The sequence below is a fragment of the Indicator indicator genome, chromosome 9 (assembly GCF_027791375.1).
Source record: "Indicator indicator isolate 239-I01 chromosome 9, UM_Iind_1.1, whole genome shotgun sequence".
Lineage (NCBI taxonomy): Eukaryota > Metazoa > Chordata > Aves > Piciformes > Indicatoridae > Indicator > Indicator indicator.
In genome coordinates this window covers 11701964-11726853 of record NC_072018.1, presented here as the reverse complement: position 1 = coordinate 11726853, position 24890 = coordinate 11701964, and the positions used below count along the sequence as shown (strand labels likewise).

Sequence of the window (24890 nt, the reverse complement as noted above, 5' to 3'; positions counted from 1 at the left end):
AGTTCCTCCTTAAATATTATTAGCTGCGTATTATTACTACATATTGACATATGGATATTTGAAGTCACCCAAAATACTATTAAGTCCTATCTTGCTAATCATTTTGGTGCTACATGATTTTCTTCCTCTTCTAGAAAGGACCTGGCCATACTGATTTGCAAATCTGGGAGTCTTTTCACCCTGCATTTCCAAAGAGAAATACATTTCAGTTAAATAAGATATAAACTGACACTGTGACTCTTACACTATCAAAAAGCAATAAAAGCACAATTTTCATTTTTTTTCAGAACAGATTCAGGCCTTAAGCGAATTCTTAGCCCTGCAGTGGACACTGCATTACAAGAGCTTCAATTAAGACAATGAAAAGAGCAAACAGCTGTAGTCTCACAAACTATTACTGAATTACTAACTACAATGACTGCAATATGAATCTCTCACTGGGTTAGTAGAACTAAACTTTTCTTCCTAAAAAGAAAAAAATGAAACAAAACGAAAGCAAAAAACGCTGCAATTCTACTTCTGCTCCACCAGTTTTCCAAAATGATATATACACCAAAATTTCTGACAAAATTTTCACTGCAAAAGGTCACTCTGACACAGAAACTCTTTCACACTGCACAGCTACAAGGCTGTTGCTGGGTGTATTTTCCAGAACCTATTATCTCACTGCTAAAGCACTTTCCATGATTTCATCGTTCTTAATAGTAAGGTACTCTTACTGGGTAACATGCATTGCTACATCAATACTGATTTTGCCCATATGCAGACACAGCAATTACTGGCATATAAAATTCCACCCCTTTGACCCTTGATGTATCTATGCTGGTTAAATTAGTTAGCACATAGCCACTTTATCAGCCATTTCACACTGGCTACCTTGTTCCCCAATTAGAATAGTTTACATACAGTGCGACATTCTCATAAACAGTGGTGTCATGTTAGCACTGGTTTTCCAGTACAACTATTTATGCAGAAAATTACACCTGTGTGACAAGTGTTACAATCTAACAGAACATGCAGAAGATTACGCATCGGCCAGAGCTGAACATAACAAAAAGTCATTCTTACCACCTATGTAATACATTAAGGACAAATGTTTTAGGTGAAGACAAGCCTGGTCGATATGAACTGAATGTAAAAAAATATTAAAACAGGAGTTAACATTTGCAGCTATAAAGTACATCAATCAGTTTGAAAAGTATCTCTTGACTTCTAGAGATACCCCTCAAAATTGATGCTACAAAAAAAAAAAAAAACACCCACCAAAAAAAAACAACCCAAAAACCAAACAAACCACCATATGAGAACAGATCGCACTGCATATTTGGATGGATCATCTGATGTCTACTACAGCTTCACACAGACCATCACCACTGGTACTCCTCTCCCAGCTTAACATTACTTTCCTTGTTGGCAAAGTTCCCTCCCCACTATGTGAGTTTCCCTCACAGTAAATGAAGAGACCAGACAACAATCTGTAGAGAAGAGTAATGAAGTTTCAATAGTTAAGGGCATGTGCACAAAAATAAACCAAAAAAGGCTCTGCTCTTTCAGGTCTTCACTTACAAGCAATAGCTTCAATTAGCAAAATAATACAATTTAGTTCAAAAGTATTTTCTCCAGCTATGCAGCCAGGAGCAAAATTCAGCTTTGAACTGCTCCATGATGAGTTACAAGGCTACACATACTTTCTGTTCACATCACTTAGCAGTATTAGAACCTTTCATACTGTAATGAATCAGTGGTAGTACTTCAACATCTCTTTTTTTTTAAAGCAAATTAAATTATCTATAATGATATCCATGTAACAGCCTTTATAACCTGTAATTTACAGTGCAGGACCTTCTTCAATCAGAATGATTAGGAAAACTGACACTTGGGAAATGTGACAGATGGGAAGCAGTTGGCAGCACAAAGAAAGCAAAAGAAACAAAGTTCTCATTTTTAAAAATCAGTACCACATTGATAAAACTCTTTATTTGCCAGTATCATATCAGCACCCTGAATATATCTATATGTTTTCTATAGAAGGTACTTCACGAGCACATCAGCGTAGACTCAGACTACAGATACTGCAAGTAATTACAGTGCATATATTTAAGAACAGTACCATTTTTTTCATAAACCCTTACTGCATTGTAAAACAAAACAGTAGGCATTGAACTTGAATATCATTATAAACTGAACATTAAATGTCTTAAAATGTGGGTTATCATCCTAAAATAAGTTGAAGATGACCTACTCCAGCATATTTACGAATTCACCCCATTCATAAAGAGAGGAACATCACAGCAAACAGTTCAGACAGAAGGATGTACATGATTTAGTAGTCTTGCATGCAATTACTAAAATATACTTTAAGAAAATAAGTATTTACTGTTTATCACATTCCAGACACTAAAAGCAAATCTCTAAGTGCTTTCAAGAACAAGAGGTACTTATAGCCCATCAAATGTTTTAAAATGCAAGCTTACTTGGGAAACCAGTTTAATCCAAGATGTTCTGTTTTGGAGTATAATATCCTTTCTAGCATTTCATACAGGGGTCTCCATGGTAACTCTAAATCATCCCTGGAAAGCAGCTCTCTTTTCCTAATGGAAAAAAAAACAAACCAACCAACCAAACCATCAGCACTTTAGGATTTAAAATTTACATCAACAAACTGCCCCTCAAAATACTCCAGATCACTGCTCTGAATTACGCTCATCTCCAACACTGGCAGAAACAGCAGGAAGGTCAGCCAGGAACAAAGTGAGCCATTTGCAGCACTTCTGCACCAACAGAAGCTTTAGGAAACATCTGAATAAGTGAAATAAATATTATTAAGTTGTGAAAGTCTTCACCTTCTTCCTATTTGAGATTCAATATTAACACTTGGCTCTCCGCTATGTTTTCCTCCCCCAACAGGAGGAAAAAAACCACTGACATTGTTTCACTAACTACCACAGCTCTGTAAGGGGCAAGGTCTTTGTACAGTAAGAATGTTTTAATCAACATGGGAGATTAAGTGAAGTAACATGTAACAGAGCAAACTATTCCATTAACATACGTAACATTAAGCAAGTGAAGTGATCAGATACTTAAGAGACGAAAGTTTCTGCAATCAGCAGAAATCTGTACTTACTTCAACAGGTTTATCAACAGGCGTGCAAACCCTTGCATCATGCTGATCTCCAGTTTTGGAACTGTTACCAACTCATACAACAGCTTGATGAAAAGCACATGATCTTCTCGGCTAAATTTTCTCCCATATAACCGGATGTACCTACAAACAAAACCAGGTGAGTCAGCAATGTTTTAAAATATTTCTGGTTTATCTAAGACCTGAGAGACTCCATCTGACTTTTTGTTTAGTGAAACTAAAACCTGGTTCACAAGTCCAAGGAGTAAGAACCCAAAGATATACAGCAAAGGAAGATTTTAAACTGGAACTAACTACATATAGAAAACAAATTACTCTAATTTACAGTCTAACATTGTACAGATACCCTAATTTCATGCTCATGTCAGATACCACAAAACCAGAAATTCTTTCACCTCAGTTCAAAATACACCAGCCATTAAATTTAATAATTCCATACCCCCATATATTTATTTCTCAAAACAAACAACAACAAAACCCACCACAATTAAACAAATAAACAAAATCCACCAAAACCAACACCACGAAAACACAACTGTCACAAGCAGCTTTGTCGTATTCTATCTCTTCCAACCAGGATAACTTGAGCGAGGAGACAGGACACAACCCAGAAGTTACAAAAAAACCCAGTATCATATGAATACCAAATCTTCTAATCCCAGGAAGGCTGAGCAACTGATTTAACCACTGAGGTTTGATGGTGGTATGTCTCACTGCTACGCCTTATATTACTGTCTTGAGAAAATACAGATCCATTAGGATTAACTCTGGAAGAAGTGTTTGCTCTTTTCAAGTTTAGATTGAATAGAGGAATAAGTTTAAAGCCTTGAAAGATAACATGTACCAGAAAAACTTAAACTTTGAGTGCAGCATTTTACAGCCATAATGCTCACCTGGGAAGGACACTTTCCATTTTGGTACTGCTCCTACTGTTCCTAAAGATTCATAAGAAGCCTTACTAATATGCAGCAGTTAGAGAAAGCATACAACATATGAACTCACATAAAACAAAGTTTGAGAAGTCTCTTCACTGTTTTTAAAATTCAGAAGAGGTTGGATTGTTACTAAATATATACCAATGGAGAATTAAGGCTTGTTCTGTGAAGAATGCCAGATCTCACACTGCTTATTTGGTATGCAGGGCAGGACAGACTGCAGAATCTTACACAGTAACTACCACATGAAAAGATTAGGGAAGAAACACCTCTGAAGGACTCCTACTTGACAGTACCAGAGGTACTAGGTAATTTAGAAGGAGCAACCATTAGTGTAGTTAGTGATCTGACAATGAGTTAAAAAAAAAAGTCTTGATTCCCAAATTCGGTTTCCACATTTCTCTCCTGCAACACTGAGGAGTTTAGTTAAATATTATATGCTTCAGTTTCAAATGCTTCAAGCTCCTCTGTAAACTTATTTCTCACAGAACTACCAGTGGGAGAATTGACTACCTGAGAAATAAAATTCAGATGCCTTTATAAATAAAACACACTTGTATGAATCACACTTCACACAGTGACACAGGAGCACACAGGACTTGGACTCAACTGCTCAAGTGTTTTTTTCTACTTCCCTGTTCCTCAATTTAAAACAAAATGATCTCTGACCTTTCAAGATCATCCACAGCTAGTAAAGCTGCCAAAAAGAGTTATTAAATATACACATACCAAGACCCCTTGCTCCTTCCTCACATGATTTTTTTCCAACCTTCCTCCTCCAGCTGAAGATGCACTGGAACAGCTGCAGGGCTCTGGCAAACTGATAATCATCAGTTTTCAGAAAGAAAAAAACAAAAAACCCTCAACCAATCCTACAGCACTTCTTTCCACTTCCCTTTTACATCTGGGATTTTTATATGTTAAGGGCAGTAATTTCACAAATGTTCATTTCAATGTGTTTTACTTATTCTAAATAAAGAAGGAAACAAAAAAGCACAGAATAATCCATTCTTCTATCACAGGAACCTAAACTATCTGGACTGGCCAGAAACACTACCTACCTGTAGACTTACATCATCAACAGCGGAACATGTACACATTCCTTATGCATAAAATGGAAATGCAAAAACAATCCTCACTGGAAATAAAAAAAATGGATGACACAACTTTGTGAGGGCTAATAGTACATAACTAAACCATACTTATTTTAATTGCAGTATTTTACCTTCTAAAAGCATACATTGGTCATGCTCTGTGTGGGGAGAATTCAGTGTCAAATCTGTAAGCTTTTTCAAGATAAATGGGGTAATAATCAGGACAACACAAATTTCAGAAGCAGAGAGAAGAGTTATTTCCAGGCTTTCAAAGGAAAAGCACATGTCTTACCTTGAAAACAGCCTGTTAGACTTAGCAGGCAAATCAGAGGCAGTTTACATGACCATGAGAGACATGACCAGCCATAGAGGCCTATCACTTCTCTCAGTCTCCACTTGCTGTTTAATAAAAGATGATGTTTGATGCAATGATCAAAACTTTTAAAGGAGTCTGCTTACAAAAGTGCTTGTACTTTTCATGGCAGTACTCAACTGGGAAAGAATATACCAGATATAGAACAACATGAAGAGCTTATTTCACTGTGGAACAGAATGTGATAAACTGAAGTTTAACCTTCAATAGCTTTCATTTCATTATCCTTCAGCCATATGAACTTCCATGTATTTCTTCACTCTCACAATATTAGATATAAAGTAATAAAGAAGACTGTTTTCATTTCTTCATGTAGGATTGATTAAAGAAAAATTGCATAAGCCTGAAAAGTAAGTTTTAACTACAAAGGAGCTCAAATTTATCTGTCAGTGTTGCCACATATAACCAAAAATTAAATGTCTGGTTAGTTCCCCTTCTTGACATTTGATAACAGTAACTCTACTATACAAAATACCGTTTAATTAAGAAACAGAAGAAGGCACAGAAACACACTGAGCACAAAGATGTCACTATGCCCAAGAAGCAGAACTAGATGACAAATTGCTCCGATATTTACATATTTACAGCTTCTTTATGTAGGAGGGGGAGATAGATGTTAAACCATTAATTATTTGTCTTAATCCAGTTATGCATGAAGACAATAACAGAAAATAATTACTTCTAAAATGGGGTTAATAACTTTTTCCTCATGAGTAAAATGTAACAGCAACATTTTCATATTATCACCATTACTAAATAAAAGAACACAGGCAGAAGTTCGTGAATCCTGAAGGACATCAAGCAGCTAATGGCACAGATGCATGTTCATTATATAAATGGTAGCTTTTAAGGGTTTAAAAAAAATTTTGGGGTATTGAGGGAAAACCCCTATGAACTCTACAACTGTATTACCACAAACTGAAAAATAAGACTTCTTATATGAAGGCAGGGAATACTAAAATGAGATGATTCTTGAGACCTTAACTGATTTCTCCTTTAAGGAAACCACAAAAGGTTTTATGAGCTCTCAAACTCTATCAGTCAACTGCAAAATGGATAAATAAATAAATTGTCCTACATTGTGCTATCTACAAGGTTCTGGGAGGGAAAAACAAACACACACCATCCCATCTTAAAAAAAAGTGATTAGAAGTGAAAATTCTGTTTGCATCTCCATCACTTCTGGACAGGGTCTCTGGATATTGAGAAAAAAAATAAAAGGAATAGAACCAAAAAAACAATTGCCTGTTCTAAAAGTATTAGGTATCCAATCTCTCACTCCACAATTTCAATAGACCTATTTTTAGGAAACATACTGTCTTATCAAGTGGACATCCTAAATTGCCCTAGAAAGTTGGCTGCTTTGCTACAATTAAAATTGCCTTCATTTACAGAAGAAAGAACTCTTCTAAATTCCCAGCTATCTATTTTCCTTTTCTAACACACAGGACAGGATTATGATTGCTCTAAAACTCAGGTTTTGACGAATGATATGAAAAACAAAGTAATCATGCTCTACAAAACTATTTAAAACACAGGTACACATATAGAGTACACACTCATGTCCCTTATGCATCCAAAAGGAAAGACTGCATTTTTCTAGTAAAGGCAAGAGAGAAATAGATGTAAAACAAGATTTCTAACCAGTGGTGATTACAATACTTTAGCATCCTCACTGTAACTTTGTTTCTTATCATTCTAATTCAAAACAGGCTGCATTTTTTCCACACCTTACAAGAGAGTAAAATGTCATGTTGTAATAAGCCTATACCTGACAGGCACATAACGCTGTCATGAACAGAAATCAGGTCACTCAGCTCCAAAAACTCTACCTTTGCCTAATGAAGTATAAAGCACAGAAAGACATGTGAGTTTTTTCCGAGTGTTTTCCAGGCCACAGAGTCAACTATGTGCCCAGTAACTATTAAATGTTCACATTATACTAATATATTTGGTCACAGGCTATGCTCAAAAATAAAAGCAATTTTAAAAACCCAACTATATACAGAGTTTCCACACAAAATATGGAAGGGAAATTGAAGCAGCAGCCTGTTTCTGACATAGAGATCGTAAGAGAGTATGATGAAAGTCCCCTTAAGCAAACGATTTTGATGCAAACTGCTTTTCCCACCCCCCACACATGCTGTATCAAGTTATACTACTGAGATTCAGTCTTCTACTTTCACAACCAGATTATAAAATACCAATTTCACTAGCAAAAATTGTAGAAGTTGCAGGTAATGATAACAGATTTAAACACCAATCTTTAAGGCAAGCAGTTTTACTTGCATAAGAAGTCCCACTGAGACTTAAGTTACTTAAGTAACTGCACTATTCCTGTCTTCACAGGAAGTTCCCTCACCACACTCCCCACATGCATCCCAAGCTGAACTAACTCACATCGTGGAAAATTATGCATAAAAGAATTAGGCAAATCACCTTGCAGACATTGGATCTGATAAGCTCCACTTTCACTCTTTTCCCCCACTAGTTTGTGACTTCATACAGCCAAAATGGCTGCTCTTAAGACAACTACATTCAAGTCATGTATTCAGCTGTTTGGACTATAAAAAAAATACAACTGTCATCATGAAATAGGAAATAATACTCAAATTTTTAATTCAAAAGAAGATTTGTGTTTGAGTTTCAATCGTCATGTTCTACAAGGTTTATGCAGGTTGTATAAAGCTGCAAGCACTCAAGGAGGTGTAACTACACACATATATATTGTATGCATACATCACAATGTTTGTATTAACGTTTATATCTGTGCAATAAATGTCAGTCACTGTTCTGAACTATAAATTATTTCACAGAATATTTCAAGAACACCAGCTTTTAGAATTCAGACATCTCCAAAACAGCTAACCAGCAATCATATAATGATGAAAATCCTCAGCATTTCCTTTCCATTAAACAGGAAAAAGTTGATTCCCCCACTACCAACAGACAGCGAAACTTTTATTTTGTTGTTGTTATCCTATAATTTGACTTAAGTATGCAATCAGAAAGCCATATGGCTGTCTTTCATCTAGGACTGAACTTTTATTAACCTATTTCATCCAGCAGAAGTACTTCACCATGTTAAACTGAGAAGCAAAATATCTCTCATGTTAAATAAACCAGCTTATTTTTAAACCAAGACCACTGTTTCTTGCCCTGCCAACATCCAAACATACTCAGAGTCTTACTGCATATAAACACACCACAAATAAACTTGGGACATTAGCATCAGCCAAGTTGCAAAGACACAAAATAAATTCCACCTTCAAAGAGTAGGTGAAAAACCACAAGTTAGAGCCTCCTGACCCTGCTGTGATTCATGCAGTAGAATGGCAGCAGTTCTGAAAAGGCTAAGTTCATTGCCCTGGAGCCTAAACTGGCAACATTAATTGCAATTTAGTGTGAGTAATAGTTGATTCTATGCCAACCCTGCACATTTTCAAACGACTTAGGGGCAACATCCAAGGCTACTCTTCTCATAGCAAGAACCATTACAGTTCATTTCAGTTTCATCAGTACACAAAGTTCTACCATAGGTACAGAGGCAACAGGTAGCACTGAAAGCAGCACAAGCTAGCAGATGGCTGGGGAGGGGGCAAGAAGTGAAACAGTATTGAACTGGTTCCAAGCAGGTTCAAACTGTCACACAACGCAAACATGTGAGTCATTTTGCAACTATCACTGTCATTCTATCTAAGAATAACTCTTTGCAATTATAAAAGAAGTTGCATTTCAATACATAAGTATCAAACACATCTGACTGCTAAATATATATTAAATACCCGATTAATATAAAAAAATATATATTTATGTAGGGAGGAAAATTGTATGAGAAGACCTAACAATTGTAGAAAGCATACACACTTCACCATTTCCAGTACACAGGTAAGACCATTTATGAAGGCCTACACACCACTCAGCAAAAGTTCTCTGTAAACATCTACAGAAGTACGGTTTACTGACCAAAGCTTCAGAGTCATTGTCATATGATACCGTTTTCAGTGCCAACGTTCAAAGGAAAAAAGGGTTAAGCATGCATTGTAAAATTTACTAAGAGAAACCTATGTTCTACTTTGTGCTACTCATGAAGACACTGTGTTTTCAACACCTTGCCAGCACACACCACAAAGCCGACGTCAGCATAAAGCTATACCGTGCCACAGTACAGGCAAGACATCAAGGGCATCAACAGTGTTTACACAGCATTAACCCGGAATTTAATCCTGCTAGCACTGAACTAACAAGTAGCCTGTCTTGAGAAACTCTTTGCATTCCTTCAGCAGAAGTTAAATAGAGATGGTATCTCGCCCAGCTTGTTTAAAAAGGCAAGAGATAAAACAGGTGGCCAAGTACACGTTAAAAAAAAAAAGGGGGAAAAAAGGGCAAAAAAAACAACAAATCAGCCCCTAGCCTCAGAGCCCGAGAGGGAAGCTCTTGGAGACGAAGCCACCTTTGTCCCCGTTTCCAGTGTCTAAGCAGTAGCAGGCCTTGTGTAAGAGACGCGAGCTGACGCCCTGCTCCCGCCCGGGCTCGCCGGTGGCGGTGGGCCCTCGGCTCCGGCCCGGGCCCTTATCCCGGCGAAGCCGGCAAGGCAAGCACGGGGCAGCCGGCGCTCGCTCGGCTCTGACTAAGCGGCGCTGGGAGGAACCGTTATGAGGCTAGCCTGCCTTCCGCCAAGCTGCTCAACAGCCCCACCGGCCCCGGGGCGGCCCAGCGGTAACGAAACGAGCCCAGCGCCCCAGTCCCTCACCCTCTCGGCCCACAGGCCCCGCTACTAAGCGCCCTCACCCCAAGCACGGCACTTCCACCCAGATACGGCGAAGCCCAAATGGCCCCGGGGAAGCGAGGAAGGAAAAGCCTGCCTGGGACACTCACGTCGAGAGCTTCCTGGTCCAGAACAGTCCCCCAGGCCACAGCTCCTGGAGCTGCACGGCTCGGGCCAGGTTCTCTTTGATCTGAGCGAGAAAGCGGGCGGCCTCGGCCTCCAGGCGCTCCCCGTACGGCAGAAGCTTGTTGTAGACGATCTCCTTCTGGGGTGGTGGTGCTGGTACTGGTGACAGTGGTTCCATGGTCGGCGCTGCACTACTTCGGACGCCACCGCTCCTCCGGCGCTCACCCCGCGGCGCGCCGTGACGACACACCGGGCAACGGCCGGTGAACGAACGAGAGAACGACCGCCCCGCTCACTTCCGGTGCGGCGGCGGAAGGCGGGGGCTGAGGGCAGCACCCGCTTCTTCCCCTTGAACGGGGCACCCACATGCACGTCGGCCTTTCCACACAAACGAGGCGTTTTCCCCGAGGAAGAGCCTCGTGGGGCTGAGCTGAGGGGAGGAAAGGTACACCGGGGAAACTCGCTCCCCGTGTCCCCTCCTTCTGCAGTGCTGGGGTGGCACCCGGCAGAGCTGAGGGGAAAGAGCGAGATACCCGTATAAGCAGCAGCATGCGGAAAAGCCGCATAACTTCTCGAATGTAGAGTTCACTTTCTGTGGCTTTACGGTTTGCGTGAAGCTCCCGCTATCCAAACGTGGAGTTCAGAGTAAAAACATCTACCTTCTAGCTGTTAAGAGCAGGACTTGAGAACGTGATGCTAGTCTTCAACCGAAAAGTGTTACGTAAAATAGGGATAGACTTGAGACACGTAATTAGTTTGATAGTAGACTGTGCGGCTAAGAGGCTTATTGGAAATAATGCCAGTCAGTGGAACGGAGCTCAGTGGTGCCCAGTCCTGTCACTGGCCTGTGGGTGTAGGATAAGCCCTGTGATGGAGAGGTGGTACACAGCACTAGCAGTACCAATGGCTGTTATCTCCAGCTGTCCCCTAAATATAATTGTTAATTGAATTTCCCCTTAAGAATTACATCGTGACCATACAACAGCTGCAAACTGATTAGATTTAAAGCTACTGACAAGGGCAAATCCTGTTTTCTGATCTTTATGCTCAAACTAGATCTGCTTAAAATGTTTTAAAAAAACCAAAAATATGGCTAACTAAATGCTGAAACATGTTACAAAGAGGAGAAACACCACAGAAAACCTAAATGTGATATGCACAGGTCATTGCGCTCAGATAATCTCATGGCAGTCTCCTGAAGAGGACATTGTGTATCATAATCTTGTAGGTTACACATAACAATTTCTACAACTTCTGTCATTTTTATAGGGACATGGAAGGTATTTGTTGACATTTTTAGCAGCGGCAACAGCCACTACACACACAGCACTGAGATACTGATTAACAAAGTTGTGCAAGTTTGGATGCTAGGTGGTCACCTGCAAAGCTAGCATACCTCCCCCAAATTTCCTGCATATCACATACAATTTCTTATCACCAAAATACCTAGTTGGTTTACAGCTTCTTTGCCTTCAATTAAAGAAACAGTACCTACAAAATTGATAGCACATGCTCTGAGACGGGTGGTCATGTAGGTAAGGGGCTTCTCACTTTCCACCAGGATTAAATACGTAGTTTTTAGGGGGAAATGTGCAAAATATCAGCACCTCAGCCAGTCACTGTACTAATCTGACCTCCTCCTGCTTTTGGAATCTTAACAAAGGAAAAATAAGATTCTAAGGTTTACTTACAATTACGAAAGTAAAGCACCTGCATTGTCAAAGTATTTTCTGATAGATTTACTAAATATGAAAAAAACAATCCTTTCTCCCAGGATTCTGACATTTAAAAGTTTTTTTTAAAAGTTTAAAAAATAATAATAATGAAAAAAGGAACATTTTGCCAAGTGATTCAAAAATAAATTTTGAGTTTGCAAAATGTTTTGGCTACAGCAGTGTGTAAAAGCACATTTGGTTCCCAAGTCATATGATGAAGGACTAGCTTTCGTAACAACGAACCCATCTGTACTACTTGCATCAACAGCTTTTCCCTCTCTTATTAAGTAGGAGGAATACGAATTGAGAGTAACCCAAATATGGCTACTGCCTGTTGGTTTTGGCATTAACCTCAAGAATTGATGAATCCAACTGTTGTAGTTGCAAGGAAAAAAAAAAAAATCTTTCCATTCATGAGAAGTTCTATTAACAGCAGCGTAAGTCACACTGCACATTGTTCACATATTCCCTGGTTGGATGGCTTAGATCAACTAACACCAGCACTGTCAGGGGTGTTTAGGAAACTTGTCACTCAATCTTAAAGATGCTTTTTACTATCTCAGCTCTGAAGCAACTACTTTCCTACACAGACATCTTGCTCAGTCTGTCTTCTGTCCTAAACTAAGTTTTTTGAAGGACAGACTTCTATATATTTCACAATTTGGAAAAGAACACCCAATCCAACAGGAGCTTCACGTTGGCTGTCTCATACTTGTCCTAGTCTGTGACACACCCCCACTCATATTTCACCAAGTCACATTACAAAAATAATGAGGAATAAGCTTGCTTTTTTATGTCCTTAGTGATGAGGATCCTCAAACTTTCTCTCATCCCTGCATTTCTAAACCCTCCTCTGTCCTTTCAGGATGAGCCCATGAGAAAAACCTGTAATTACAGCCTTCTGTCAAAACATTTACTCCACTGCTCCTGGTAAACTGAGTTGCTATAAAGATTTTGGTTAGTGGCAGTTCCTTGTCTGGTATCAACAATGAAGAGCAGTAATTACAGCTGCTCATCTCCCCTCCTGCACCAGGAACTCAACTGCAGTTAATCCATTCTTGACAAACCATTAGCAAGATGGAAGTAGGATTAGTCAGTCTAACCAATCTTCCGAAGCATGTGAATGCGATTCAAATCACTAGTTTCAAGTCAAAGAAACAGAAATACTGATTTTAAAAACATTGCATCTAGGTTTATAGCTACAAAAATCTCATCTGGAGGCATGCAACCTCCTTTGCTTTACTTTAAAAAAGATTAACAATGATAACAACCAACCAAACAACATGAGAAACATTGCTCTACTTAAATAGAGAGAGAAATGTAATGACCAATAAGTCTACTACTTAAAAAGCTATTGCACACATTTCTGTTTTACAAAGAATTTGTATCTGTTTGGAGGATGGTGACAAGAATGATTGCAGCATCTGAACAAGGGTGACAACAGACTGAGGCTTCCTGTGTAGTATGGGACAAAAATAGCTTATTCTGAAGTGTGATTCAGAGGAACTAATTTTAGGTGCCTAAAGTAAAGCTGTCTAAATACTCTGTTCCATGTTTCAAATTGGATAGGGAGGTGAGTTCAGTATCAGCAAAAGCATATTTATGCTGATATTGCTCTATGATACCTGTTTACATACAAATTGTAATGTTCTTCATCTCAGCCTATATTGACTAGAAATAAAAGACACTTTATGGGCACCTGTATAGTTTGCAAAACTCTACCACATAGACAAGGCTGACCAAGCATGTGCACCATTGCTGTCCTTCCCTTTACATTCTTGGTTGTTGCTTATGACAGTTCAGGTAGTTAACTTAATCCTCAGTTATATCCATTAATAAGATATTATTTGGCCTCCTTGCTTTGCTAGCTGAAGCTAGTTGGTTACACTTCTTAGAAGAATCAACAGTCACTGCTTATACAAAAACAGGACCAAAATCCTCCTTGGTGAAATAAACTCATGCAAAATTGGTTTTCTATCTCCACTCCCGGTATTTGTTCTCTCTAGGTGCCTTATTGCCTAAGATTTGGAAAGCAAAATTGTCTCAAGTCCACACAAGATAATCTGGCATTGACAGTCTGTTTATGCATCTGAAACTCCTGAAGATATTCCTTGAAGCTATTGTACCTGCCTGGAGAAAAAGGAATAGACTTGAGCCTCATTATAGGAGCTTACTGCTGATTTCTTTCCAAATTACTCATGGCTATTTGAAGCAAATAATAATTAATTGGATACAAATTAAATGCAGCCAACTTCAGGGAAAGAGACTCTCTTGAGGCACTGAGAACCTGAATTGCTTCCTTGCCAAACAGAAACCAGCTGCAGGGGAGCATGGGATGGCAGTGAGCTCGCGAAGGTCAGTTCTAAGGATTCTGCAGTTCTAGGAAATCAAGGAAACACAGTGCCTTGGCAGCTTGCAGTCCACTGCATAGAAACTGCTTATTACAGACTTTGTGGCTTCATACATCTGCTCTGTTTGCCAAAGCAGAACTGTGTCAGACCTTCCAAGTGCCTGAGCAGCCAATGGTGTATTTTGTTTTCAGTGATAAACATATCTATTGCATCTCCATCTGCAGTTCTCTGGTTCATCTATTAATTTCTTTCATTTCAGCCACCTTCCAATTCTTAGGTTAGCAAAATGGCAACTATATATAACTTTATAATATTTTTGGGCAGGGTTTCTCTTTTGAAATAGAAACAAATTGTGAAATACCAACTTGTTTGATAGTATCCTACTTCACAAATAGTCCCATCAACCTCAACGAAATATCACATACATTAATCTTCTCTGTAATAGAAGATTATAAATATTTTCTTTCAGAAAAACCTCCAAAGCCCATTTGAAAATCACTGATGGATGGAACCTGTGAACAGGTACTCTTCACCCTAAAATACTGCAGCCTCTCCTCTTTTGAATTAGGCATTAGCTGAAAAATGAAGGTCTTCCACTTTGTTCCTGTTAGGCAAAATTGGGGATTTGGGGGAAAAAAAAAAAAAATTATAAGGTCTGTTTTCCTAACCCAGGATGAATCCAATAACAGCCAAAAATCTTTGTTCACATTCTCAACCTTGTTTCAATCAGCAGTCAGCACAAATAATTGTTGTGCTTATCATGATCATAGCTCAAGTGGTTGTTCAGGCTTTAACTCTTTGGGTGAATTGTGTGTTTCAATGTGTGAATCAGAAACACTTAAATATGTATGAATTCTGGAAGAGATGCAAGCTTACTTAAATATTCTCTTAAGGAACCAATCCTACCTTTCCTGCTAAAGAATTATTTACACTTTGCTTCTGGCTGCATGGTTTTGTGCCTTGAATCTGCATAGTAAACTTTCTGGCATGTTTCTAAACCAGCAATTTATGGAGACATCCAGCAGATTAACAAACCTCTGAAAGGATCACATGAAACAAGCTCAGAGCTATGTAATATTTATTCTGTCTAATATGGTGAGTTGTTTGTGCTTATATATCCTAAGAACATGGATACAGTAAGTATAATTATGTCAGGGGCGTGATTATTGCAATGCAGGTCTAAACTGCAGGACTAACACTGGGATTCAAGGAACTGTGCACTGGTGCATGCTATTATGTGTCAGGTGTCCCATTAAGAAGAGTTTAAGGTGAAGTGTAGCTGTCATAAAAGCCATTTAGGATAGAAGGAATGTTCTAGTTAAGGAGCATGACAGGACTGTAAATACAGTGAAATCCCAGGGAGAGGCAGAAGTCGATTTTGCCACAATTGTGTATTATAACTTAAAGGCTAAACCCAGAGGAAAACTGAGCTGTATTTAGTATTAAGCCAGAAACTGCCCTTCTGCTGGGCAACTTACCAAGAACTGGATGAAAGCACTAAGGAAGCTGAAAAAAACTCAAGTGAGAAAGAGAATCTGTCTTGAACAAAAAGAGCAGAAAAGATAGCTTGTAATCTCAGAAGAGAGCTCTGCAGGACAATTGATTAGGCGTTAACTGTTACTTCCTCAGACATACAATGATACCACTACAACCCCCACATGTTATCTTTTTCAGCAGTGTTGGCATGGATGAATACAGAATCAACTTTTAGTCTTTCCTTTGGTTCCCACATTTGATTTTTTAAAAAACTCGATATTCACCTCTTTTCTCATTAGATTCTTGGGTTCTGTGCCTTTTTCTCTCTCCAGCCCATGCAAACGTTTCTTTTTTCATAGGAAAGCTTTCAGTTTCATTAAGACTGTCCTCTCTGCTGCAGAAATGTGCAAGAACAGCTTCCTCGGACAAAACTAAGAACTAAAGACTGAGAACTGGGCATGCATACAGTTTTACTCCCCCTCTCTATGCTTACCGTTTTCTACAGTTCACAGACAGTCTATTTCATTGTGTGTAATTAGTGCTAAATAAGTTTTTCATCCCCTCATTCATCTGCTTTTTAAGATCATTATGTTTTGGCATCAATATTCCACAGCCACAATTTCTGATTCATGCACAGTGTGAAAAATTGTTCCTTTTTGTTTGTCATAAACTTGTTACCCAGTAATTTTGTCTGATGCCCATGAGTTTTCAGATATGAAAACTAATGAGGTCTGTTCACCATTTATGATTATACAAACCTGTGTGCTATCCTCTGGACAAACAATATTCTTTTTGTCTCAAGAAGAGACAGGAGAATATTAGTCTAATCTTTCTTCATATGAAGCTGTCCCAGGCTTTAGATAATCATTCTTTCTGTTGCCTTTTCTGTTGTTTTTGAGGTGAAGAACAGCTAGAACAGGACATTTGGAGGAACCAGGGTTTGCACCCAAGGGTATTTTCTATTTTGCTCTTTGTTAACATTCTACTTACAAGGCCTTTTCTTGACAGTCACTGAGCATTACACTGATCTTCTCATAAGTGTTCACAGTATATCTAGAACCTCTTTCTTGAATAGTAAACACCTCATCCAGAAACCACTGCTGTTTGCATAGTCTGGTGTGCTTTTGCTCTGCACAGTAATAACAGTGAATTTAGTCTGAATTTTTAATGCCAAGTCATTCAGTGTAATGAGATACTTGCATAGTCCCTTGCAGTGGCACTTGCTCTTACTGCCCAGGATTTTGTCAAAAGCTTTTTAAAAATCCAAACAACCCCTTTTCCACATAATCACTGATTTCTTGAAAGCATTCAAGTCAGTTCAAAACATCAATTTGTGCTACAAAAATCATACTGATTCCTCCCATTTTATCAGAACTGCTGATGTTTTTACTAGGCTTGGGGAAAAATGGCTTCAAAATAGTGTAAGAATGGATGGAAGTTTGAGTCTGACAGCAGCAACATTTTTATCTAAGCACAAACCCTGTCTGATTAGGACAAAAGAAAGGGCACACAAGGCTGTGATACAGAGCTATGTTTCATTACCTTTGGCATGGACTAAGTCTTGCCTGCTGCATCTCTATAATGATAAGTGCTTCTAGAGCTCTATCCCACCTTTCAGAGGCAAGACAGCATCTTCATCAAGATGCTGATTTTCACCAAATCTGCCACAAGTTAATGTCTTTTAAATGTATCCCCCTCATTTGATTTGGGTTGTTCAGCAGATTCAGACTTGGAGAAAGATATGGCAGGTTGACAGGCAGATGGACACAGTGACAGGATAAACATCACTTCTTAAGGAAAGAACTGTTATTCTTAGCAGCTTACTCTTATCAACACAAGGTCCTGTTACCAGGGAACTATAAACAGAGAACAAAAGGATCATCTGAAACTATCTGGAATTTTTCCTGTATCAATATAGACAGTATCTGTGGATTTATTGCCTTTGATGCCTTCTCTCTTTTTATCTTAGCAAGATGAGTACATCACCATGTTTTCATTGTCATGACTAACTTACCATTTAATTTTGTAGCATAAATAACAACTTAATGTACCATTTTAAGGAGGCAGTATTATGGGCAATTTTGAGTGAATGTTTGGAACAAACTATTCACTTTCCCAGAGAAAGTCTGAATTAAAGTGACAATATGACAACATTTACTGCTAAATCTAAGAAGCTATTTGGACCCCATCACTCCATCAACTCCAGTTGTGTGGTCACCACCGGTTCTCAGATATCCCTCTAATAATAGCAGGTGGCTCATTGTAGCTATTTCGACACAAACTGTAACTCAAGCTACCCAGTTCCAATGACTAAAGCAGTAATCAATTCAGCGAGACCTGACTGAAGTACTGATGACACAGACTGCAGTAATACATTTCAAGATTCCGAAATACTAATTAGGGTTTCTCTTTGTGGCTTTTAAATAAAAAATACTGGGCTGATACAGTTAATGAGAATGAATCAAATAGTTTCACAGAATTGCAAAATTTCAGAGCTGTCAACCTACCTCCATTCTAAATTATTCCTTTACTAACCCACATTCCTTTGTGCTTTCTTAATTTTTTTTTATAGACCCCTTAATCCTCCACAAAATCTGACATCATTGTTCTAATAGCTGTGGGAAGGGTGATGCTGAAATTTCCCATATTTCAAATGGGAATAAAATACTACCTGCCTTAAATGACCACACCTCCTCCTCAGCATGTTGTGTAACAGAAGAAAATAAAACCATCAGCAGGAAGCATTTTAAAATTTGGGGGAAACATTAGCTGAGTAGTTAATGTTCCACCCGAACTTTAAGATGTTTCCTGTGAATGGATAGTTCATAAATCAAATGCCAGTTAAATCTCCTTCTGCTTTTCTGTCAAACCATGTGACTAATTTATAATGTAAGAGGATGGCCTGGGCTCCCCATTGTCACGGAACCCCAGTCCTTTCACGCTTTCTTTCTTTCCCTGTGGAGCTCAGTCTCCGGTAAAATCCCAAGAAGCATGATATTTCATATAAGTAATAATCCAGGTAAAACAGAGACTACAAAGACAAATCCAAAAGAGGAGCTTGTTAAGCTGAAGAATTTCAACATTCTCTTTGCCTGCAGAATAAACTTTTTCCTGAATAATACTGCTTTTGTATCTTATTTTCTTTAGGATCTCATCACATAAAACTCCTGAACAAAATTAAAATATTATGTTTGAATTGTTCCGTTGTTCACAAACTGCTTCTGAAGTCAAACTACACTCACCTTCTCTAATGAAATTTTACCCAGTGAATTTAAATCCTTGGAGGCATTCTAGTAGTTGGGTGTGTGTTTAGATTTAATCATCAAGCCAAGACTTACTTGATTCATCATGCCAGCACAGGACTGGGAGACTTCACCCCAAACCATCCCTCAGATTCTTATGCTTTGGAACTCAACAGCAGAACTTTATCTGTCACTTTTTTTGTTTGAGGGGCATTTTCTTGATATAGGATTCACTAGTTCATATTCCCATGTTTTACTGGCCAACAGTTCTTTAAGAGAACTTTGCAATGATGATGCAAGTCCTCAAGGCTGACTTCCTCACGTGAAGTGTTTATGTTTACCTAGTGGTTTAGTTCATTGTGATGGCTTTAGGTTAAAAATTTCACTACTAATAACTAGGGCAAATTTACTTGAATATTCTTTTTTTTATATATCAGTGAAAATACTTTAAAAGGCTTAGTTTAGACTGGAAATCTGAACTTTATTTTCACATATTTTTTCCTCAGATTTTTATGTGGAAGAGTGTTAAGCAAACTAAGGACTTTGACATGGCAATGATAAAAAAAATTAAAAAAGGACAGAAGTTTAAGTTCATTAAATATTCATATCCATATATGATGTCTAGCCAAATTATTAAGAACAGAATAGGATCACAAGCAAAAGAGCTTTGGGAATTACTGCTGTAACGTAAAAAAAAAGAGAAGCTTCTTTCAGAGAAAAATAGAGTTGATAGGTCTTTGTGCCCTCAACAGGATCAGGGCATAGCAAATTAGGACTTTAATAAAACAAAAAGTCTTCCAGGTGTTTGCTGTATGAGAATGTAGTTGTTCTACATGAAGACTCAGAATAATAGCTTGGAAAAGCACAAAGTAGCACAAAATCCATGCAAAATAGTCTAGCTCCAGTAAAATAACAGATTCACAGTTTTATATGTCACCATGGAACTTGTACCACTTTATGTAAGCAGTTCATGATTTTAGAGCATGAGAGGGACAAATTTAGGTCCCATCCACACAAAGTTTGGCTGCAGTCCTGCAATCAGATCTGTGTAGGCATGACCCTTCCGCTGCATAACACTCCACTTGCCTAAGCGGGCCTTGGCACAGGTGTGTGGATCCTCCCACACAGATCAGATTGCCAGATTTGGATCTTGCATTATAAATGTCTCAGGAGACAAATGTTGTAACCAGGTCACCTGCCTGTGCTATGGGTGTGCTGTAGATTCATCTGCAACATATCTAATCGGCCAACCTCCAAGGAAACAGTTTAGCAATTCTCCATGCATTATTATTTCAACAATCTGTCATTTATATTTTTCCAGAAAGAGGATAAAATCCTCTCTCAAAACTGAATGCAGCATTTCTTTCAACTGTTTTATTAAATGTTTTCTCTGGGTTACACAGAAGTAATTACAATAAAAGTAACCACTTAGATTATTCTCAAAAGCTATAACGTTTATATGCTTGGATTTCAAGTTTTGCAGTTCTACAGTACAAAGTAATCTTTCATTTATGATGCAGCTAAGGAAAAGAGTTTCTTCCTATGCCGCTCTATTTTATCATGAGACTTCATTTTTGCCAAAGCACTGCTTTGTTTTTTGTCTCTCTCTTAATAGACACCCTTTTTTCTACATTTTTCTACAGAGTGCTTAGATTCTGTGGTATATGAATATATCACAGAAAATGTAAATAGGGCTTAAGTCTTTATTTCAACAGACACATTTACATCCATTCCATTTGATGTTTAATTTCCTCTAAATAAGCTGACTCATGGCTATGGGTATTGACACTGGCAAAAATCTTCCAGGCTACAAACAGTTCGCTGTCTTACACTAAATTTATGGAATAATTTTTATGTTATGTTTATGTTATTTTATATGATTATAGCATTTCTACTTAGCAGGTCTGCAACAAATCATTTGTTTATATGTTAACCTGGAAAAAAAAAAAATCAGACTAAGGCTCTTCAAGAATCTCCATCCTTCAGGCTTCTAAATCTAAACTTTAGTGTTAAAGAAAAGACATCTACTGATAGCCAGTGATCACCAAGAAGATGAAAAAGTGGGATGAAGTAAGGCCATCTCTTATTTCACAGCTGAAGAAGATTAAGCTTTCAAAATGTTTCTGGTGTACGAAGATATATGATGTCAACAAGGACTGCAAGATAAAGACTCTGAAGGAGCTTCTACAACTTTGAAGTAAAAGTCTGTAAATGCTATTAATTTTTTATTCAGAAAATGATACAATTAAATAATACAAATTAGATGGAGAAAATGTGATAAGGGAACAAGGAAAAGAGGAAGGATGCTGAAGAAGGAAGGAAATTTACCATTTTGCTTGAAGAAGCAGACACAAGGGAAGGGCAAAACATTATTTTAAAGGATTAAAGAGACTGGTTCATATTGCATTTGACAGAAAACAAGCAAAAAAAGAAACCAGAAAGAACAAATTAAACTTACATAGTTTCTACCCTTTTCCCTGGGTATTCAGTGCTCCCTAGGTAACACCAATAACCAGGCAACAGGAGCAGGAGCTTCCTTTCTCCAGAGACTTTGGTATCCTTTGGGAAACCCCTCATCAGAATCAGCTGTCAATCAAGTTTTTACCCACTAAAACAAAAGCTTAACAAATAAGTATGGTTTGTTTTTTTTTTCATTTATTTGTTTGATTGTTTTGTTTTTAAATCAAAAAAAGTTTTATTGATAGTGGTCAGTGTCAAGGGCATCATTAGGTCTACTTGTCCTGATCAGGCTCACTTGGGACCCAACCACACCCTCTCTGCTTCTCGATCCTGGAGCTCCACTTAAGCTCAGGTCTGAACACATCCACTTCTCTAAGTAATAGACAAACTAGTCTTCAGCCTTACTTCTTGGATGTACCTTGTCTGTGTGCTGTAGATGTGATTCCAGTCTTCTGCTAACCCTGAATGGACTGTGCTGCCTCCACTTGCCTTACTCAGGTATTGTAGGACTGTGCCACCCAAATGCTAGGGTCATTCTCAGTTCCTTCCTTGGCCTATGCAGCCACGCTTGTGCTCTTCCCTGATGTTTGGCTGTAATGGCACTACTGCAAGGTTTTGGTGTTTTCAAGTAATGATGTTCTTTAATGTATAATTTTTATATGCTACAATTAAAAACAGGGCAGTGGGAAAATTTTAAAGGCTTAATGCTCATAGCAGTGCCTGATGACCTAGTGGTAAAATTACACCAATCTGCAATTGTTTTCACCAGTTGTGAAAAACTTGCCAAGTAAAGCATCTTTTGTATAAAAGTAAAGTTCTTCATATAAACTTAAGTCGTAATAATAGCTGTTCCAAGATGACACAATCTACATGTCAAAAGCAGGAATACAAAACATGTCTTTGGAAAGAGACAGAGCAATAAAAGCTGTCTAGCCCTGATTTGAATTAACAATGATATGTGGTCAGAAAAAAGTGAAATTAATATGGTGAAATAAGAGATCAATCATAAAAAAAGCAACTGCTGTGAGCATAGCAAAGGCCTAGGTAAACTAGCAGTGTAATAGTTATCCCTGGAATTCACTGCAGCCTGGAATTTATCACTTTGATATTAATTGTGACTGTTGCTGCTTTGCATTTGTAATAAAAAAAGGTCACCTCTATTTACTGAGTATCAAGTAGAGTCCAACATAGTAATAGCTAAGATGGCAGCACTATGAAAGACGTTATCTCCAGATGATCTACAGATGTTACAGTGTTGTATTTTCGGTTCATCCTCAAGCAAAATAATTTGTTCACTGCAGGAAATGTTCATAATCATTTGCATTTCTCTGCAGTGTACTCAAGGAGTGTATTGTATGCCTTAATAGATACAGGTGCTTAATATTTTTTACAATTGGCTGTGGCTTAAGGAAGCGCAACCAGATGATTCTTTTTAGGTCAGCCTTGCCACCCTAGGGTAAACAGCTGAGAGGAAGGTAAAGTCAGAGTTTCACTGACTTCCTACAAACTATCTACATTTCTTGATAGTGTATACTAAATCTCTCTGGCTAATTAGGGTATTTGAATACTGTTTACAGATACTGATTATTTGAACTGTAAAATACCAGGTGTTTCACGGTAGTATCTTCTGGAGTCCCTTAGGTTCTGCTACTTTTCATGAAATAATGAGAGACTCAGACTCATCTAAGGAAAGAGTGGCAAGATGTTCCTATTGCAAACAGAAAATCTTAAACTGACTTCTGTGAGGGTAAAAAAAAAGGCAGTAGGAAGACAAAAGATGGTGAGTATCTCTGAGCTAGGAAGCTCTCAAGGACAGTAACGAGAAAGATTCCCACTCTGAGAAGGAGACAGTGCAAATATGAGGAGACCTTACAGAGGAATATCAACAAAACTCAGTTGAAAGGTCAGTTTCTCTGGATACAACAAAAGCTGCCATTTCTAGTCCTGGAATGTGGAGATAGCAGAGTATAACCTGTACCAGAATAAGCTCTGGTTTCAAGGCTTGTGTTACAATGTGTAATACTCTAAATAGGTGGCTATTGTAAACTTATCGTTTACCTGTCTTGCTCTTCACTGCTGAGAGATGGCAGCAAATGACAAAAGATTTTCAAGTTACACTGCTTTCTGTTGCTTTCTGTAGAATCCTCCTCTTCAAAAACAAAATGGTGCTGATTCTACAACAGCAAAATGTATGACCCCCTGTAAAAGGCAAGGGTTTGATTAGACATGTTATATAAAACAAATTATGAAAATTTGTCCATTGTGCTCCTGTTCCCTGTGATACCAGAAGCTTTCTGATTCTACATGAATATTTTTGTTCTGCACTAACTTGAATGGTCATTTCTGTAATTAACTTACGTGGTTTTATCTAGTTTTAACATCCCTCTAGTTTTGAGATCCAAACTTGTAAACAACTCAGGTTATGCTGCATTACTGCTGGGACATGGTGTCTGTAAGAGAACTGCCAAATGGAGAGAGCAAGTAAAATTATTTTCTATTCTAGAGTCTCAGTTAACCTGCCTTTATCTTAATGCATAAGAGAAGGCTAAGCTCATCTTCTAAGGCTAGTTTAATGTCATATCTAATGTAGGAAAAATTCTTTGTAGTGTTTGGTTGCAGACTCAGCCTACTAAACAATTTTCTGGCTTACGTACATGTAGTATCTACATAAGAAAAATCACATGCCAACACTTCTGGGAAGTTTTGCTAATGAAAACATGAGCGCTGATACCACTATTTGAATAGCTTGCACGAGGTGAGATTTGTATTTCCCAGGCCAGCTGGTCCAGTTGAGCCCAGCCTCTTGCCTCAGAACAGTAGTTTGAGGGAAGAGAAACAACCTTCTGGAGCTCTGGGTGAAAGCTTAAGTAATGTGGAGATGTGAGGAAAGTCAGTCTTGCAGCCCTACCAGGAAGGGATGCTCAAGGTGAATTTGGGTGTCGGTTTTTGCTTGGTTTGGTTTTAGTAAGATTTCAGTTACTTAACTTTCCACCTTATCAGTCAAAATACCTCAGTTACCTGTGTTCTGGATGCTTGAGGTGGGAAACCACTTACGCATATGCCTACGGCAGCAGTCTTCAGATCTTTGATCTCTCACCGTATTTCTACTCTCGTATGTACGAAGGAATAACGCCTGAGGGCTCAGTATCTCACTGTGCAGGTACTGCCTGTACTGCCGCAGAGCGCTGTATTCCGAGCAGGCGCGCCG

The 24890-nt window shown here is 38.4% G+C and overlaps 1 protein-coding gene across 1 annotated transcript in view; it reads right to left on the bottom strand.

Moving 5' to 3' along the window:
- Positions 1-10565, bottom strand: part of PSME4 (proteasome activator subunit 4) — a 61376-nt gene extending 50811 nt beyond the window's left edge. Inside the window, exons 1-3 of the mRNA XM_054383340.1 lie at positions 10423-10565; positions 3125-3265; positions 2475-2591 (exon numbers count right to left, since the gene is read on the bottom strand). Of these exons, the coding sequence (XP_054239315.1) occupies positions 2475-2591; positions 3125-3165 (158 nt within the window). The 5' untranslated portion in view covers positions 3166-3265; positions 10423-10565. The remainder of the gene's footprint in view (positions 1-2474; positions 2592-3124; positions 3266-10422) is intronic.
- Between the last annotated feature and the right edge of the window lie 14325 nt (positions 10566-24890).